This window comes from Trichosurus vulpecula, chromosome 3, assembly GCF_011100635.1.
Source record: "Trichosurus vulpecula isolate mTriVul1 chromosome 3, mTriVul1.pri, whole genome shotgun sequence".
Lineage (NCBI taxonomy): Eukaryota > Metazoa > Chordata > Mammalia > Diprotodontia > Phalangeridae > Trichosurus > Trichosurus vulpecula.
This window is the reverse complement of record NC_050575.1, coordinates 326,116,613-326,136,375: the sequence shown is the minus strand read 5'-3', so window position 1 is coordinate 326,136,375 and position 19,763 is coordinate 326,116,613. Positions and strand designations below refer to the sequence as shown.

The following is a 19,763-nucleotide window of genomic DNA, read 5'->3' as shown; positions in this document are numbered from 1 at the left end:
CTATGCATCAGTTCATGTAAGTCTTTTCAGATTTTTCTGAAATCACCCTGCTTGTCATTTCTTATGGCACAATAATATTCCATCATAATCATATGCTACAGTTTGTTCAGCCATTCCTCAACTGATGGACATCCCTTCACTTTCTAATTCTTAGCCACCACAAAAAGAGCTGCTATAAATATTTTTGTACAAATAGGTTCTTTTACCTTTTTTTTTATATCTTTGGGATATAGACCTATCAGTGGTATTGCTGGATCAAAGAGTATGCACAGTTTTATTGCCTTTGGGATGTAGTTCTGAATTGCTCTCCAGAATGGTTGGATCAGTTCACGATACTACCAACAGTTCATTAGTGTCTCAGTCTTCTCATATCCCCTCCAATATTTGTCATTTTCCTTTTTTGCCATATTAGCCAGTCTGATAGGTATAAGGTGGTATCTCAGAGTTGTTTTACTTTGCATTTCTCTAATCAGTAGTGATTTAGAACATTTTTTCATTTGACTATAGATAGCTTTGATTTCTTTGTCTGAAAACTTCCTAGAACAATATCTTTTAAATGCATAAAATAAAATACATAGGATTACAAAGAAAAATTATGTATAATGCAGTTATCAAAATATTTCTTTAAAATGTTACAAATCTCAGGACAAGAACTTTTACTATTGGCATGTCTGGTATGCAGTCCCTCCTCCTCTCAACTTTTTTAGAGTCCCCAGCTTCCTTCAAAGCTCATCTTAGATGAAGCTCATACAAAGCTTTTTTTTTTTTTTGCTTCTTCCTCTCTTCTTCTTCCTTAAATTGTCTTGTATTCGTGTATTCATGTACCTCTTGTTTTTTTTTTAGTAAAAAATGAGCATCTTGAGTGGGTTTGTTTTTGTCTTTGTGTCTCTTTTTCAGTATGTTAAATATAGTAAGTGTTTAAACAATATTTGTTGAATTGAATTTCTGGTCATCTCTACAAATTTGGCTGAATTTAAGTAGCATATTCACAATTGAAACTAACTCAAGCTGGGGGTGAATGTGACTTTGAAGTTTGTCAAAATATTTAGTAGTTCATTCATATGGAATGACAGAAGAAAATTCACTTTCATCATCATTTGAGAAGAACATAGAGACAGACTTTTGAGTTACCACAGTATATAGTAGAGCAAGTTGCTAATGGAAATAGTAAATATAACATGATGATATATTATCCACCCTATGCAAAGATGACTGTATTCAGCATCATAGCCAGAAATTTTAGACCTCTCTAATAATTGCAAAATAAAACATTTCCCTTCAACATTCCTATAACGTAGGAGCTATTTGAGTAATGGGGAGAGGAAAGGGAAAGATACTTGCATTTAACCAAATGTAAACTAAGGTAAGATTGATAACTGATCTTCAGCAAGTGAGCAGAATGATAAGCTTCAGCATTGGAAGGGACCTTGCTGGTCATTTAATTCAGTCCCTTTATTTTACTGATAAAGAAAAAAACATGGGATAAATGACTTGCTCAAGGTCATAGCTGTAGTTAATGGAAGAGCTGGGATTAGAACCTGGGTCTCCTAACTTCCTGTTTGCTACTCTTTCAATTACACCACACCAACTCCATTTATCATAGAGACTCTATACTTCAGGAGGACAAGTTGCAAGTGGCTATATTTCACAAAACTGCTAAAATGCCTCATGTAAGGACAAATTCTCAAAGTTTTAATATTTCTTTGATGGTTCAGCTGTTCCAAATGAGACTCATAATATTCCCAGTGCCTACCACTATTTTATTTTAGAAGTTTGCATATAGTAGAAATAAATGCTTGTTAAATTTATTGATTACCTGCGTCTACTCAGGAGAGGATCAGGGATGGGATTAGAGAAGGGTTAACTCAATGGTAGAGATAATCAGAGTGCAGATTGGAGTACTTGCAGATTTTTAGAGGACAAGGGACAAAATAAATGAAAATTGTAGGAGTTAAGCAAAAACGTCTCTCTGGGATTCACCAAATGCAGCCAAGGACAAGTGACCTATCACTTTCATAAAATAGACCTTTGAACAAATCAACAAAAAGACCAAGCTAATGATGGTCTGCAAGCCTGTGCCTCTCCTCTCCCAAGAGAATCAAACATATCCTGTCCTTGAGTATCTTAGCATTAACCACTTTTCTCCTCTCATCATCACCCCAGAGACTAAAGAACAAAACGTAAGCACACAACCAAGGGGAAAAATTGTATCTTTTGCAATTTAAAATGCTTATCTTGCAAAGATATTTTAGCATGCAAGCATGTGTGTTATTTTATGAATATTGAAAAGTTTGACAATACCATAAATATTTATTGAATTAGTAATAGCTAACATTTACAAAGCATATACCATGTGCCAGGCACTGTGGTAAGTGCTTCCAATTATAATCTCATTTGATCCTTTTGACAACCATGGGAGGTAGATGCTATTATCCCCATTTAATGGATGAGGAAGCTGAGGCAGAGTAAGTGACTTGCCTAGGATCACATGGCTAGTAGGCTCTGAACTCAGGTCTCTCTCTGAATGCAGACCTGGCTAGCACTTTATGACCTCCAGCTTGATTTTTGGCTATCTCTTCAATCTCAGCCTCATGAGACTTGACTGAGATAGTAGATAGAAAAGTGATTTTTATTTTTAATCATCCTTAAACTCCATAAAAGCCTACTCTGATTCCTCAGTGTGGATTGGATGTGATCCTGGGTTCTTAAAGGCTATGCCAGTGGAGCATAAACTCTGGAAAATTCTACCATCCTAGAAGGGCCTTGAGTCTATGTACCAGCAATAGATCAACTCTGCTTTCCTAGGACCGTCCTAGCTAAGTATGGAGAGGTTCATCACCAGCAGGCTAACCATGTAGTGATAAATTTTTGTCTTTGACAACCCACGAAACAACCAATGATATTGTTGGCAGTCGTTTTGGTGCAACGCTCTTGTCAGTGAGAACCAACCAGGAGTTTCCTGCTTCATCTTAGTAAGGTTCATGTCTGTTAGCAAGGAGACAGAGTATATGTTCAGTTTCATGGGAGGTACACCCATTCATCAACTCAGTGGTTCCCCTGATCAGCCCTGCTACCAAATGCTTGTTGATTGATCACATTTCCTCTTACCAGATTCAACCCAATGTCTTAGTCTATAGAAGTCTTCTTGTATCCTAAGTCCCAAATCCGTGTTAACTCTGCCACCTAGGTTTGCATCATCAGTACATTTGATAAGTAGACAATCTTATTATTATCGGTCACTGATAAAAATGTCAAATGGCCCAGGGGCAAAGACAGATTCTTAAGGTCTTGCACTCAAGACCTCCTTCCAGCTTGATATGGAACCATTAATTATGACTCTGGGTCCAGCTGTGCAGCCAGCCCTGAATAAATGAACCAATCTAGTCTGTATCTCTCTGTGTGGAAGCAACTGGCTGGTGAAGTAGATAGAGTGCTGGGCTTAGAATCAGGAAGACCGGAGTTTGAATCCTGCCTCAGATACTTGGATTCTGGGCAAGTCATTTAACCTTACTTAGCCTCTTCATCAGTAAAATGGGAGTCATATTAGCACCTACCTCACAAGGTTATTGTGAGGATTGGATGAGATAACAATTTTTGCAACTTTGTGTAACTTAAAGTACTGTGTAAGTACTAATTATTGTAAGAGATTTTGTCAATGCTTTGATGAAATCTAGGAAAACGCTTGACAGAGTCATGGACTCAAGAGATAGAATAAGACATATTTTCAGACATGGCCAACATGGGATTTCGTTCTGTTTTGTCAGGCATATTTGTTTTGTTATTATTTTTCATTTTTCAGTGGGGTGGATAAGAGGGAGAGGGAGGCTAGGGATAGAATAGTTAAAAAAAAAGTAAAGAAAAGGATGAAAAAGGGACCACTGAAGCATTTATTAAAAATTCACAGAAAAGAACAGAAGGAAGGCCAGAAAGAACCACAAATAGGACTTACTTGGAAGTTGCATATTAAATTTATTATGTTTTGTTTTTTAATAAAGCAATCTGTAATATATTCAGTTTCATGTATAATCCTCTTTTTCTAATCTACTATGAATGTTGCAACAATCATTTTATTTGACATTTGTTATACATAGGTTGTTAACATAGGTTACAAAGATTATATTTTCAAAAAAATATTTATTTATTTTTATAAGATTTTGAGTTTTTAATTTTCTTCCCTTCCTCTCCCTCCCTTCTTCCCAAGACGGCGTGCAATCTGATATAGTCCATACATATACAATCATGTTAAACGTATTTCCACATTAGTCATGTTGTAAAGAATTAGAATGAAAGAAAAAAAAAACAACACAAAAAGGAAAAATAGTATACTTCAATCTACATTCAGACTCCATACTTCTTTCTCTGGATGTGGATAGCATATTCCATCATGAGTCTTTTGGAATTGTCTTAGATCAACAAAAATTATTTTGAAAAATAGAATCTAACTAAACCTTATCTATAACATTTCCCTAAACTGCCAGTGTAATAAACTTGTCCAAAAAATGGAAATAATATTAGTTTGGCATGACTCATTCTTGTTGAAGTCTCATTGGCCTTGAGGTCATTGCTTTCTTTTCTAGATGTTTTTGGCTACTCTTCTAATTCTACAAATTTGCCAGGAATCAACCCTTCCATTCTGTCAAACATAGGCAAGCCATTTGATTTCCCAAGAGTCTCAGTTTCTTCAAATGTAAAGCAGGAATAATAATCCCTTTACTATGTACCTCATGGGATTGTCATGAGAAAAATTTGTTCCTAAATACATGTGAATATTATTATTCTTATCATTCTCCAGTTTGCCAAAGAATTAATACTTCTTCCACCCCCACCCTTTTATCTTTCTAGTCTATTGCATCTGCAGACATGGATTTCAACCAATTAGAGGCATTCCTGACTGCTCAAACCAAAAAACAAGGTGGAATTACAGCTGATCAAGCAGCAGTTATTTCCAAATTCTGGAAAAACCACAAGACAAAAATCAAGGAGAGTCTAATCAATCAAAGTCGATGGGAAAACAGTCTGAAAGCCATGAATTGGAGAGTAGATCTGAAGTCTCAGTCAAAACACCTTGACCAAATTAATGCTCCTGTTGCCATTGTAGAGCTAGAACTGGGGAAAACTGGACAGGTAAGTTAAACTTTAGTATTTCATTCGAGAAACTGTGGATTTGTTTTTTCATGATTATTTATGCTAGACCACCATGTAGCACTTAAGTTAATTTTGTGTAGTAATTGTCTTTGGCACCATCTGCCTTCCATGAATATTCAGAAGTAATATCAAAAAAAATTCTATTTCTTCTTGTCCTTATGTGAGTCAGTTTCCTGAGAATGTGGATGTCACCATCTTGTGAGAGGAATCTGTAACCTAGACTGAGGGTGATGGGAGTTGGCCAAGACAAATAGAGTGTGCCCAAGTTTTGATTGAAAAAGTGCAAAAGAGCTGCCACTAAATACATTTTAGGTAGATCTCAGAATCCTTGCCAGAGGATCAGAATCTCAAAACTGTGATAGGGATACTAAATAAAGATTATAAATTGTGATTTAGAGAAAAAACCCCACAGAACTCTCTTACCTATTCGTTTTCACAGTCCAGGCCAGTTTGAAGAAGCAGTGTCAAATCTCCTAGTCTTGAAGTCTCTGAGTTTGGATTCTTTGCTTTATACCCTAGATAGTCTTTCAGTTGTGTCAGCTTTCACTTGTGTTCACTGAAAAAAGCCATATGTTTCTCCTTTTTAATGACCATAGCCCTATCAGGGTACCTGATTCAGTACTTTTAACCTCTATCCCAATACCTTTTGGAATCATTTGGGTTTATGCTGCATATGAATTTCCAGATCAGGCCTTTATTAACTTGGTTTATGTATTTGTGTGTATGAAAAGAGAACTTATAATTAGATTCAGGAAGCCCAGATTATTGAATAACCTAATCAAGTTTTTTTTTTACAATATGAAATTATTCAGATAAATCATCAAATATGTACTCCCAGTGCATCATGATGTGGATTTTATCCTTTTGCCCCCATTAAGACGGTATCTTTAATTAGATTTTCTTTTGAGCTTCCTTTGTGCACTCTTTCCTTTAAACTTTTTGTGAACATTCTACAATTGTATTGCAATATTTGCCATTCTGATGTGGTATTGGTTTTATTTTTTAAAAAATACTGTTCTAAAAATTTTGCTTTTACAGAGGCAGTGGGATGTAGTAGATAGAGAGCTGGCCTCAGAGTTTAGAATACCTGGTGGATTCAAGTTCTGCCTCTAAAACACCTAAGCTCTGTTACCCTGGGCAGGTTACTAGACCTCCCAATGCCACAGACAACTCTAAGCCTCTTAAGTTGAAGACCAGCAGGTGCTGGTCTGCATAAGTAGAGGGCATTTCCTCATTGAGAGTTCACTGTACCAACAAAATCATAGATCCAGTCCCCTATTCTGCACCTTCCTCCTCCAAATTTTTCTAAAAAGTGTTCTGTGGACATTTTCGTTTACTTGTTATAGTACAAAACTTGTTATTCAATAATGAATTATTAATTTTCATTTAGTTCATTTGATCCCTCTATATATGTGACAGTCATGTTGTGAAATTGATGTCAGTATTTTATTGGTTTAAATGTATGAACTGGTTGTACAAGAACCAAAATTCAGGCAGTTTATTTAAACCGCTCACTAGGATGAATAGTGACTGAGATCTCAACATAATGTAAATTAGTTTTTTTCTTAAATTGCAAATAGATCTGTAGATTTTATTAACCACACTTTCACTTTGTGCCTTTATGAGTTAGGGTTGTTTTTTTTTTAGGGAGTAGAGGATTATACAGGATTTAGGGTATAAGGACTTCCATAGCCTCACTGCCCTGCTCAGATCCCCTTAGTCATCATCAAAGTAAGGCCTGCAGTCACCTGCTAGCTGGCAGTTCGAATATCAGCTAGCCTCTAATTCCTCAGAGTTCCCCCACAGCATGAATTAGCACCAGTCTCCTTAATTTTCACCTGTACATCGGGTCCAGACTCCTTGCTTCCTTTCTCCAATGCCTGGTCTTGCTTGATGCATATAAGAACCCTCTAACAACCCACTGATCTTTATCAGTTTGGGTGGCAATTCTACCCAGGATCCTAAAAGATTTGAACTCTTTCCATCCTCCTCAACTGCCCCTTCTTATTATGAGCATTTTTTAAAATAAAGCTGTCTTGTTTTACTTTCTTTATTTTAGCTCCTATCTTGTGTTTACTTCAACAGATATTTCTTGAGTGCCTACTATGTGCCAGGCCCTGGTGGTGCAGGGGAAATAAAAGACAAAAACAAAACCTTTCCTGCCCTCAAGGAGATGACTGTTAAAAGGATCTTTTGGTACTTAATTTGACTCCCAGTGAAATATCAATATCAACTTTGATTTTCTACTTTTGACCACCAAAATTTTCTTAATTATCTTTTTCATTTTACCAGTTTTACAATTAGATAAATTTGGAACTTAGCTTCAAAGAGTAGTCATGAGCGATCTGGTAACATCTTAGAGAAAAGTCTCTAGAGGATTACTTCAAGGCTCTAACATTTTTATCAAGGACCAATGGAAGATGTAGATAGTACACTTGTCAAGTTTAGGGACAACATAAAGGTGAAAGGGTTAACTAAGATGCCATCGTTCAATTAGCATTTATTAAATGCCTACTCTGTGCTAAACTGTGCTGTCAAGGAACTCAATCTAATTGGAGAGCCAACAAGACAAATTAGGGGTAAGCCACAGAGGGAGGAAACTGGAAGATTAAGAGGGACTGGAAAAGTCTTCTTGCAGGTGAGACTTTAACTGAGGCTTCAGGGAGCCAGGGAGACAAGAGGCACAGATGAGAAGGGAGAGTTCTCACCATGGGGGACAGCCAGTGACAATGCCTTGTCAGGAGATGGAATGTCCTGTTGGAGGAATAGTAAGGGGGCCCAAGTCAATGGATTAAAGAGGATGTGGGAGGTGTAAGGAATAAGAAGATTGGAAAGATGAGTGGGCCAGGCTATGAAACAGAGGATATAATGTTTGATACTGGAGGTGATAGGGAGCCAGTGAAGTTTATTGAGTTGGGGTTGTGGCAGGCAGACTCACCAGCAGGCTATCATAGTAGTCCAGGCATGAGGTAATAAGAGCCTGTAGCACTGTGGTGGCTGCGTTAAAGGAGAGAAGGGGGTGTGTTTGTTTAAGAGATGTTTTGAAGATAAAATTCATTTCCCAGCAGCTTGTACTCTTCTGACTGGATTCCACCATATTCCCAGGAAACTTCATCATCAGAAAACTCGTCATCCTATGGGATTGCCTCAGGTTTGTTACTCACACCTCATCAGTACTCTCGGTAGTACCCTTTGCCCCTCTGATTGGAGGGCTGGAAGGTGGAACAAAGAACTCTTCCCAAAGCTCGCATTTAAAGAGGGTTTCGAGGTCAGTCATCTCTTCATTCCCCCCAACTTGTACTCCTTGGACTGGACTCTACTATGCCCCTGTATTAGGTCCTTTCTCCACCTCTTCCCCCAAATTCTTCCCCAGCTCCCTCCCCACCCCACTTCAGCTTCTTTTTGTATGTGATCTTCCCCCATTAGATTGTAAACTCCTTGAGGGCAGGGGTCATCTTTTTTATTCTTCTATATTTTTATCTCCAGCACAGTGCCTGGCACATAAGTAGGTGTTTAAGGTGTTTAGGTGTTTATTTGCCACCTGCCTTTCTTCACCTTCCAATTTTAACTGCCTTTCTTCACCTCCCAATCTTACCAGTTTTTTCCATAGAAGCATCAGCTGTTGATCCTGGCTGAGACTATTGGTCTTTGCAACTGTTTCTACTTCTTAAGCTATGTTTTAGGGTAGTGGTACCAAACTCAAGTAGAAACTGGGGCCACTAAATCTTACATATGAATCCCTGTGGGCCACATATTGACTTAGAAAACCACATATTAATATTATCTATATACATATATGTATTATTTCTTTTTATTTTTTTAAGTATTTCCCAATTATATTTTAATCTGATTTGGCCTGTACCCGAGAGTGTTGTGCATTGCTATGTGTGTTCGACACATGTTTATGGGAAGATAATGCAAAGGTTGGACCAGGTACCATGTGCCCCAACAGTGTGCCTTTCTCCCTTCCCTGGGGAGAGCCTGCCTCAACCACATGCCCCTCAGGCTCTTTTGAGGAAGATTGCTACCTCTCCTTGTATTGTACCTTGGGACCCAGACCTCACTCCAATTAAATTTAAGACAGAAGAGCCATTTTGCATTTGGTTGATAGGGCTAATAGACAGCTAGTACCTAACTGTTGAAGGGGACCTATGGCTCAAAGGTGTCCTGAAAAATTCCCTTCCCGCCACTCTATTTGGATATGAAACAAATGGCTCTTAGGATTATTATTTGGAAGGGATTGTGCCTTCCATTTTAGTAATAGAGAATTAAATAAGCTTTTTGCTTTAAAAAAAATTGCACTCTGTTTGAGAGGCATCTTGATACAGTTGATAGAAGGCTGATTTTGGAGGCAGAAAAACCTGTTTTCAAAACCTGCCTCTGAAATGTACCAGCTACGGCAATGACCATGGACACATTGTTTAACTTCTCAGTACCCCAGGTGATTCTGATCCATCTGGGAGGGAGTTTTCCACACTGGAAAACTCTCTACACCAATGAAACCACTGGTTTAGAACAAAACAAAAACAAAAACTGTTTAAGACAACATTGTGGACTGGGGGTGTCGGGAAGTAATATGGCCTATTATCTTTGGAAAATGCCCCACTGATCCAGAATCATGGGAATTGGCAGAAGATGCTTTGTGGATATTATCAATTATAGCATGATAGGTTGAAGGCTGAAGAGAAACTTGGGCGGGATCTCATTCAACCCCAAATTTTACATATGGGAACTGAGGCTTGGAGACTGACTTTGCCAGCCTGTCCCCTAAGTCACTAATGCCCTTCCACCTCACCATTGCCCTTGAAATACCAACTGCTTTCTAGGCTCACTTGAGTGCTAACTTCTATACAACGCCTTTCCTCTATAGGCTCTCTCTGTCATCTTATCAGCTCCCATGGACTTAATTATCATCTCTTCAATATCTCTCAGAGCTAGATATCCAGCCCTAGGTTCGCTCCTAAGTTCCACTTGCAAGTCATTGCCTATTGAACATTTTGAACTATATGTCCTGTAGGCATCATATCCAAAGGAGAACTCATAATCTTTTTCCCAAAACCTACTCCTTTTCTGGACCTTTCTGTTTTTCATGAGAGTACCACCATCCTTCCACTTTTCCAGGATCATCCTCAATTCTTTATCATTGCTGCCTCCAACATCTCCCAGTCTGTCCCATCTGTTCACTTCATGGTTGCCACTCCAAGTCAGGCTCTTTAAACTTCTGTCCTGGACTGACCTGAATCTGTTTTTCTAGGCATATTATGCATTACTGCCCTTCCTCCACTCTACATCCCAACCAAACTGGTATTGTTTTCCTTGCATATGACACTCTCTGTGCTCCCCCCTCCCTTCGGTCCTTCTCTCTCTTATATTGACCTCCCTTTGTCCTTCCTTCTACCCCACCTCCAGTGGAAAAAGAAGAAAAATCATTGTAACAGATATTCATAGTCAAGCAAAACAAATTCCCACATTGGTCTGAACATGTATTTTATTTTGCATCTTAAGGCCCCCACCTCTCTTTCAGGAGTCTGTGGCTTGCTTTGTCATTGTTCTAAAGTCCTGGTTGGTCATTGCACTGATCAACATACTTCTGACTATTCAGAGTATGAATTTTAGGAGCTTGAATTGATATATTTAGAGTATTCTGTTTTTACATAGCCACTAAACATGCAAGTTTCAGGAGGAAATTTTGTTATCAAATGCATTGGCTTCATCTTTATTATTTTCACTATGATAGATATCAGTCTCTTCTTTTCAATCTCCCTTTGATGAACTTTGGCTCAAAAAAGCCAGAATGCTTCCCAATAGATGTATAGATATGCCTTATCTTCTACCCTACATTGTCACACTGTTTTACAACCAGCTTTCCTTTAAATGGACTGTTTTTTTTCTAATAAAATTTATTATTCTTTTAACAACTCGAAAAACTCATATATTTCTTCATGCATACTAACAATTGTGTATGAAATATACAATTTGTGCAGATTGCATGAGGGACAATTTAAAATTAAACTTGTAGATCTGTATTTCATCCTGAGTTTGACTGAATTCAGTGAGTATAGAGACTGATAAAATTTTCCCATTTTACATAGTTTTCATTTAAATAGTGTGTATATTCATTTTATTTTAAAAAATCTGTCATTTATGTTGAAGATTTTTCTTGATTGCCCTCAGTAGGTTTACAAAGTAACAAATATTGCCTAATATCTATTTCAGCACCATATCATATAGATGTAATCAAATGAACATCTTAATTTTTTGTATATTTTTATTTATTTCATTAATTATTTCCCAATTGCATATAAAGTCTGTTACAATCATTTAAAAAATTTCGTGTTCTAAATTCTCTTTGTCCCTCCCACCCTTCCCTTCTCCTTGAGAAGGCAAGCAATTCTTATCAATTATAAATATGCATGCAAAACATTTCCATATTAGCCATTGAACATCTTTATTTTCCTTTAATGTCATAGTAGTCACCTTTGTGGTTCTGTCTGTTCCTTGTGAAAAGAAGGTTAAGTAGAGTTTCTTGTGGTAGCCATCAGCAGGATCTGCCATACGTATGGCCAAACCCACTTGCTTTCTTACTCTTTAATGATTCAGGGGAATTCGTGATGTTATCTACTTGGGTATTATCTCCAAGATATATTTTGTGTTTTTTTAAAATGTGTATTAGGGACCTGCTTAGGTAAAAGATATATATTGCAACTACCCAGGTCTTCTTATCATGTGTGCCTCTTGTCTAGGTCTTTTTATAACCCTCCCTTCCTCCCTCCTCTTCTTTTCCTCTCTCCCCTTATTTTATTCAGGCTGGGAGTCTAAGAGCCATTCATTGGTCTGATGCCATTACTGATTGCCACAGGACCTTAGTCTTACTCCATTTTTTAAAAACTCTCATTATTTATTTATTTAATATTTTTAGTTTTCTGAATTGATTTTCACAAGAGTTTGAATTTCAAATTTTCTCTCCATTTCTACCTTCCCCCCCACTCCAAGATGGCATATATTCTGATTGCCCCGTTCCCCAGGCAGCCTCTCCTTCTGTCACCCCACTCCCCCTCATCCCCTTTTCCCTTACTTTCTTGTAGGGCAAGATAGATTTCTCTGCCCCACTGCCTGTATATTTTATTTCCTAGTTGCATGCATTTTTTTTGAACATCTGCTTTTAAAACTTTGAGTTCCAAATTCTCTCCCCTCTCCCCCCCCCCCCCAAGAAGGCAAGCAATTCAACTTAGGCCACATGTGTATCATTATGCAAAACCCTTTCACAATATTCATGTTGTGAAAGACTAACTATATTTTGCTCCTTCCTATCCTATCCCCCTTTATTCTATTTTTTCCCTTGACCCTGTCCCTTTTCAAAAGTGTTTGCTTTTGATTACCCCTTTCCCCTTTCTGCCCTCCCTTCTATCACCCCCCGCCCCCGCCCTTTTTTATCTCTTTCCTCCTACTTTCCTGTGGGGTAAGATACCCAATTGAGTATGTATGGTATTTCCCTCCTCAGGTCAAATCCTATGAGAGCAAGATTCACTCATTCCCCCTCACCTACCCCCTCTCCCCTTCCTACAGAACTGCTTTTTCTTGCCACTTTTATGTGAGATAATTTACCCCATTCTATCTCTCCCTTTCTCCCTCTGTCAATATATTCTTCTCTCATCCCTTAATTTGATTTGTTTTTTTAGATATCATCCCTTCATATTCAACTCATCCTGTGCCCTCTGTCTAAATATATATGTATATTCTCTATGTATATACCCTAATGTATATACCCTAATACTGAGGTTTCATGAATTATACACATCATCTTTCCATGCAGGAATGTAAACAAAACAGCTCAACTTTAGTAAGTCACTTATGATTTTTCTTTCTTGTTTACCTTTTCATGTTTCTCTGATTCTTGTGTTTGAAAGTCAAATTTTCTATTCAGCTCTGGTCTTTTCACTGAGAAAGCTTGAAAGTCCTCTATTTTGTTGAAAATCCATATTTTGCCTTGGAGCATGATACTCGGTTTTGCTGGGTAGGTGATTCTTGGTTTTAATCCTAGCTCCATTGACCTCTGGAATATCGTATTCCTAAGCCCTTCAGTCCCTTAATGTAGAAGCTGCTAGATCTTGTATTATCCAGATTGTGTTTCCACAATACTCAAATTGTTTCTCTCTGGCTGCTTGTAGTATTTTCTCCTTGATCTGGGAGCTCTGGAATTTGGCAACAATATTCCTAGGAATTTTCTTTTTGGGATCTTTTTCAGGAGGTGATCGGTGGATTCTTTCCATTTCTATTTTACCTTCTGGCTCTAGAATATCAGGGCAGTTTTCCTTGATAATTTCTTGAAAGATGATATCTAGGCTCTTTTTTTGATCATGGCTTTCATGTAGTCCAAGAATTTTTAAATTATCTTTCCTGGATCTATTTTCCAGGTCAGTAGTTTTTCCAATGAGATATTTCACATTGTCTTCTACTTTTTCATTCCTTTGGTTCTGTTTTATAATACCTTGATTTCTCATCAAGTCACTAGCTTCCACTTGCTCCAATCTAATTTTGAGGGTAGTATTTTCTTCAGTGGTCTTTTGGACCTCTTTTTCCATTTGGCCAATTCTGCCTTTCAAAGCATTCTTCTTCTCATTGGCTTTTTGGAGCTCTTTTGCCATTTGAGTTAGTCTATTTTTTAAGGTGTTGTTTTCTTCAGTATTTTTTGAGTCTGCTTTAGCCAGTCATTGACTTGTTTTTCATGGTTTTCTTGTATCACTCTCATTTCTCTTCCAAATTTTTCCTCTACTTTTCTAACTTGCTTTTCCAAATCCTTTTTGAGCTCTTCCATGGCCTGAGACCAGTTCATGTTTTTCTTGGAGGCTTTTGATGTAGGCTCTTTGACTTTGTTGACTTCTTCTGGCTGTATGTTTTGGTCTTCTTTGTCACCAAAGAAAGATTCCAAAGTCTGAGACTAAATCTGAGTGTGTTTTCGCTGCCTGGCCATGTTCCCAGCCAACTAACTTGACCCTTGAGTTTTTCAGCGGGGTATGACTGCTTCTAGAGTATAGAGTACTTTGTCCCAAGCTTGAGGGGCTGCGCTGTTGTTTTCAGAGCTACTTCGACACAGGAAGCTCTGCCACACCAGCGCTTCTCCTCCCCCAAGAACCACCAACCCGGACTAGACTCAGATTTAAGTAAGCTCGGCACTCCTGCTCTGATCCACCACTTAATTCCTCCCACCAGGTGGGCCTGGGGCGCAACTGCAGCTGTAGTTCTGTAACTGCACCTCCTCCGCTGAGTGAACCACAAACTCCTTTTACTTTGTCCCCCAGCAGTTTTTCCCACTAACCTTCTCTGTTGTCTTTGGTGTTTGTGGGTTGAGAAGTCTGGTAACTGCCACAGCGCACTGATTCAGCGTGCTGGGGCCTGTTCTGCAAGGTTCCAGGTCTGGTTGGTCTGGGCACAGCCCACACTGGGCTCTACTCCCCTCTGCTCCCAGTTCTGTGTGATAGACCTTACCCAGCGACCATCCAGGCTGCCCTGGGCTGGAGCCCTGCTTCCCTCCACTATTCTGTGGGTTCTGCAGTTCTGGAATTTGTTCAGAGCCATTTTTTGTCAGTGTTTGGAGGGTCCTGGGGGAGAGCCCTAGGCAAGATCCTGCTTTCCAGCTGCCATCTTGGCTCTGCCCCCTAGTCTTGATCCATTTTAGACCTGGGTAGGTTTGTCCTTCCTTAGGCAGACCAATGGCTCCCTGCTCCGTGGGGCTCACCATATTTGTGTTGGACTTGGGTGCCCACTTTTCTTAGGCTGCTGCAGCTCAGAACTCCTAAGCTCCTGTGAGCCACTAGCCTTAGCTTCCCTGGTAGCAGAGATTATTACAAGAATCCTGCCTGGCTTATAATTTCCTATTAGAATTCACCAATGTGTTGAGAGTCTTCCTCAAAGTCTTTTAGCATTTTCTGGGTACAGGTGCATCACTTGGGTTGATCATATGCTAAACTTTTTTTCAGCACATGATTGGTACATTTCCTTTTCCAAATATTTTCTCAATGACTTTTTCTGCTATTTTAAAATTTTTGCATGTAAGCCATCATTAGTAATATTTTTCAGCTTACTTTCTGCCCTCATGCTTCTTTTCACTAGCATTTGGTTTACCCTGCAATTTTTATTCTTCAGAGATTGTGATATCCTGTGATTTATAGTTATATAATATACATCACTAGAAAAATATTGATTTTAAAAAAAGATGTGTATTGTATGTGTGTGTGCGTTTGTGTGTCTTTCTGTCTCTGGCAGCAGTTTTATAGCATTGAAAGCACTGTGCACTTTTTCAAATGTAACCCAGCCTACTGTCTTCTTTCTCAATTCAGGGTACAGTTCATTGTCCATCTGCTTTCCTTGTCATATATGTTATATAATGTGCACATATATGTATTTGTGTGTGTATGTAGGTACACACAAACATAATGAAACATGATGTATACCCAATTATGTATAGTATATGCACACGCATGATTTATAATTTGTGTACATAACATATACCTATATATTTCACACACATACACATGTGGAATAGATATTATATATACACAATTATATATAATGTAGATTATAATTTTATATATATTCCAAATACATGAAGTATGTATATATGCATATATGTGTATATATGTATACACACACATATATATTCTTGGACAATGAATATACTGTATGCATTTGTTTTTTCCTATGTGTGCTGTTAGGTTAATATCTTTTGAATGATTGTGGTGTGGATCTCACTGATGTGTTTTTTTGGTAGGATCTTGGGGTTTCAGGCAGGCAACATAATATTATTCCCAAACTAGAATATCTAGCAGACTTCTCCATCTGTAGTAAATCTCTCTTCCTTCTACATTTTGCAGTGGATGTCCTCTATTGCAGTGATGAAAACCTTTTGGCAAACAGACGGTGCCCTACTTTCTGCCTTTCTTGATACTGATCATCTGAGGGTCCATGTGGCTGCATCTTTCAGCTAATTTCAGCCTGTTTACAGAAGGCACTTTGTTGGAGGAAAGCCTTTAGGGCTATACTTTGCTCTAAGTCAAATGCTATTTTATGATGCTCAAACAGTGTACATAGTAAGGTCTTGTCTTAACAGAAAACTGTGGATTTTTTGGGGGTGGAGGGGCATCTGTCTTTAATACATGCAGAAGATCAATGGAAATGCATCTTCCCCTGTCTCTTTTGATGGGTTTCAAGGAACATGTTATGAAAAAAATGTATACCACATGTGTCAATCCTGAGTGCAAATGCCTCAGAAGCTATCTTTAAATAGACCACAGGCATCTAGTGGGTGTTCCTCATTCCCGTTTTGATGTGTGTTGTCATGATTGATACTGTAGAATAATAATACCAATCGCTTATGTTAGGGTTCTTTGGGCTGTCATATCCATAATTAGCTGCCTGCTTTGGTTTAATTTGGAAAACCACAAAAAGGAATCTTTACATTTAGCAGATAATGAGAATGTTTCTTTCTAGAATAATTTTATTCCTAATATTAGAGAGATGATTTTGAGATTGATAAGCTTTTTAAATTTTCTATAGAGGTAGCTAGGTGGTACAGTGGATAGAACACTGGGCCTGAAGTCAGGAAGATTAGAGTTCAAATCCAGCATCAGACTCTTAGTAACTGTGTGATCTAGGGCAAGTTACTTAACTTCTTGGTTTCCTCAACTCTAAAATGGGCATAAAATAGCACTTCCTTCACCGTGTTGTTTTGAGGATCAAAAGAGATAATATTTGTAAAGTGCTAAGCACCCTACCTAGTACATAGTAACTGCTTAATAAATGCTTGTTTCCTTCCTTCCTTAAGGCTTTTTTAATGCTATTAAATGTTTCAACTGGGCAAACAAGACTAAACACCAGCGAACTCCTAGTGTCCCAGCTGAGTAATCTGCCAACCTCTAGCCCCAAGTGTTAGGATTCTTTGTGGTCACCTCCATTCAGCCTGGTCTGTTCCTTTGCTCTGCTTGTTGGCTCCATTCTCGTGGACAGATGGAATGTAGTGAGAAAGAGCCAGGAATTATGTCCTTTGAGAACTTGGCAAGGATTTCGGGTTGTAAGATCACTACACTAGTCTTGCACCCAGGGTGATGGGGTACTTTGCCCAGTGATGTAAAAGCTGCTTGTGTTTCTCTTAGTTTCTAGCTCTGTTGGCCAGCTGACTGTGGGCTTCTTTCCAGAGGGGCCACCCCTTTTACAATGAAGAAGAATGACAGAAGCTAATGAGCTTCTGTCCAAGGTCAAGTCTTGGTTCTTTTGTTTGGGATTTCCAGGCATCTCAAAGAATTCAGAAACAGAAGTAGTAATTTCAAAATTGGGAGTTGACAGGTTTAAGATTTTATGTGTTCTTCACTTAATCAAACAGTGCATTGTGTAGCCAGTTAAAAGGAACTCATTTCTGTCATCTAACAGACAGAAAGCCGTGATAGCTAGGGAAATCTCCCTGGGTTCATTAAGAATAAATGTTAAGCTAAACTAATCTCATTGCTTTTTGTATTAGCTTAGTAGATCATGGAATGCTTTAGAACTAGTGTGTTTAGATTTCAATAAGGTATTTGGCCTAGTCTTATGGTATCTCTTTGTACAAGATTTAAAAAAAAAAAAAAGATGGACTAGAGGACTGTATAGTTAGGAATGTGTCTTGTGCTGTGCCCCAGGGCTTTGTGACCTTCTCTTGCTCAACATTTTATCAGTGACTTAGACAAGGAAAATATGCTTACCAAACTTTTAGATGACATAAAGCTAAGAATAGATACCTTAGAATACACAATCAGTATTCAAAAAGGTCTCAACATGATGGAAGGATGAGATGCAGCTTATAAGATGATATTTAATAGGGGTGCATGGAAAGGAATTCACTCACTTTCAGAAATTCAGTTGTATTCTTTGATTGAGTTAAAACTATCTCAATAGGAGTACATGTGAAAAACACCGAGGTGTTGACTGTAAATTTGATTTGAGCCACTGGTGCGATGCCATTAATTATATATAGAATTTATGTCATCTTTTACTATTTATAAAGTTCTTTGTGAGTTAGGTATTATAAACATTTCCTACTTGATAGATGAGGCTGAGGCCCAGGAATATTAAGTGACTTCCTAAAGTTCACACATCTAATGAATGGCAGAACCTAGGAAGTTGAGTCTAGGTCTCCCAGCTCTGGCTGCTCTGCACTGTCTGCTCCCCCATACTGCCTCTTAAAACCAAACACACAAACAAAAATCAACAGTTAATGTTCTAGTGATCTAGTCCTATATTGCTTTGTATGCATGTCTGTATGTATTATGTGTATATATGTATTTATATATGTGTACATATCTGCCCTGGCTAAATCATGCCTAAAGAGTTACCTTCTCTTTTGGGTATCACTTTTAAAAGTGGTATTGACAGATTCTAGGGCAAATAGGGTTTAGGGGTGGGGAACTGGCAGCTTCAAGGCTACTGGTTCCCCATACCTGGGTTAGTTAATCTGGTGCAGGATCTTGTAAGGAGTGGTAGAAAAAACTAGAGAATTTTTACCCTGGGGTTGGGGGTGGGGAAAGAAGATTGAGAGTAAAGTATATGGCACTTATCTTAAAGTATTTTAAATTTTATTTAAAATTATTTATATTTATTTTAAATATTTAATATAATGTTGTGTGGAGAGGGCATTATATTAGGCTTACAACAGAGTTCTAGGGAAAAGAAATAGGATAAATGAATGGGAATTATAAGAAATTAGGTTTTGGCTTATTTTCCTGAGTTCAAATCTGGCCTCAGTGACCCCAGGGATATTGTGAAGATCAGATGAGATAATAATTATAAAGCACTTGCCACAATGCCTGGCATGTAGTAAGTGCTCTATAAATATTATTATTATCGTTAGCTGTCGTAAGCTTCTAGAGTTCAAGATGGTCCTGTTCTAAATGCTTTACATTGTATAGTTCAAAAGCAGTATATGTTCCTGTGTTCAAATTTTTGATCTATGAGAAAACATCTCTTTTAAAAATTGCAGCATGGTTTTGTACCAAAGGTAGCCCTCATGTTTAGTTGCATTCTGGAAGCAGCATTCCCATTAAATTTAAACTCAAGTTTAACTGTTTGCTGACAAGCTAGATTGGCCGTGGCATCTCAAAATTTGACCCTCATATTTTCTTTTCTTTTTCCTCCACTCTCATTTGGAACTTTTCTAGCCTTGGGAGGGACACGTTCTAGGTTCAAAAAGTACTGTAGTTGTGGGTTTATTTTAGGGCTGAGTAGAAAGGAGTGAGGATAGGAGGTAGTACTAAGAATTATAATAACTCCCCTAGTTTCCTGTGTTCCGAGATTCACTGAACTTTTTTTTTTTTCAGGAAGATAGTGTGCCCTTTATTGTGCATAAATTTTGTTTTGGCGTAAACTTGAGTATTAGAGAATTCATTCAGCCAAAATTGCTTTGCCCATGAAGTCACATAAAAATTAGTGCAGGGCACAATCAAAATATTTGTGAGCCACTTGCCACTTTCTTTTCTTTCTTCTTTCAGTGAGGTTTCTTGAAAGATCCATCTCTGTTTTCAGTCATTGTTCAGTGTCCGACTTTTTGTGACCCTATTTGGGGATTTCTTGGCAAAGATAGTAGAATGGTTTGC

The 19,763-nt window shown here is 38.1% G+C and overlaps 1 protein-coding gene across 3 annotated transcripts in view; it reads left to right on the top strand.

Moving 5' to 3' along the window:
- The window catches only part of COMMD1 (copper metabolism domain containing 1), a 257,435-nt gene that overhangs the window by 94,101 nt on the left and 143,571 nt on the right, over positions 1-19,763 (top strand). For all 3 annotated transcript variants that reach the window (XM_036750049.1, XM_036750046.1, XM_036750047.1), the window contains exon 2: positions 4,843-5,124. In XM_036750049.1, the coding sequence (XP_036605944.1) occupies positions 4,861-5,124 (264 nt within the window). In that variant the 5' untranslated portion in view covers positions 4,843-4,860. The remainder of the gene's footprint in view (positions 1-4,842; positions 5,125-19,763) is intronic.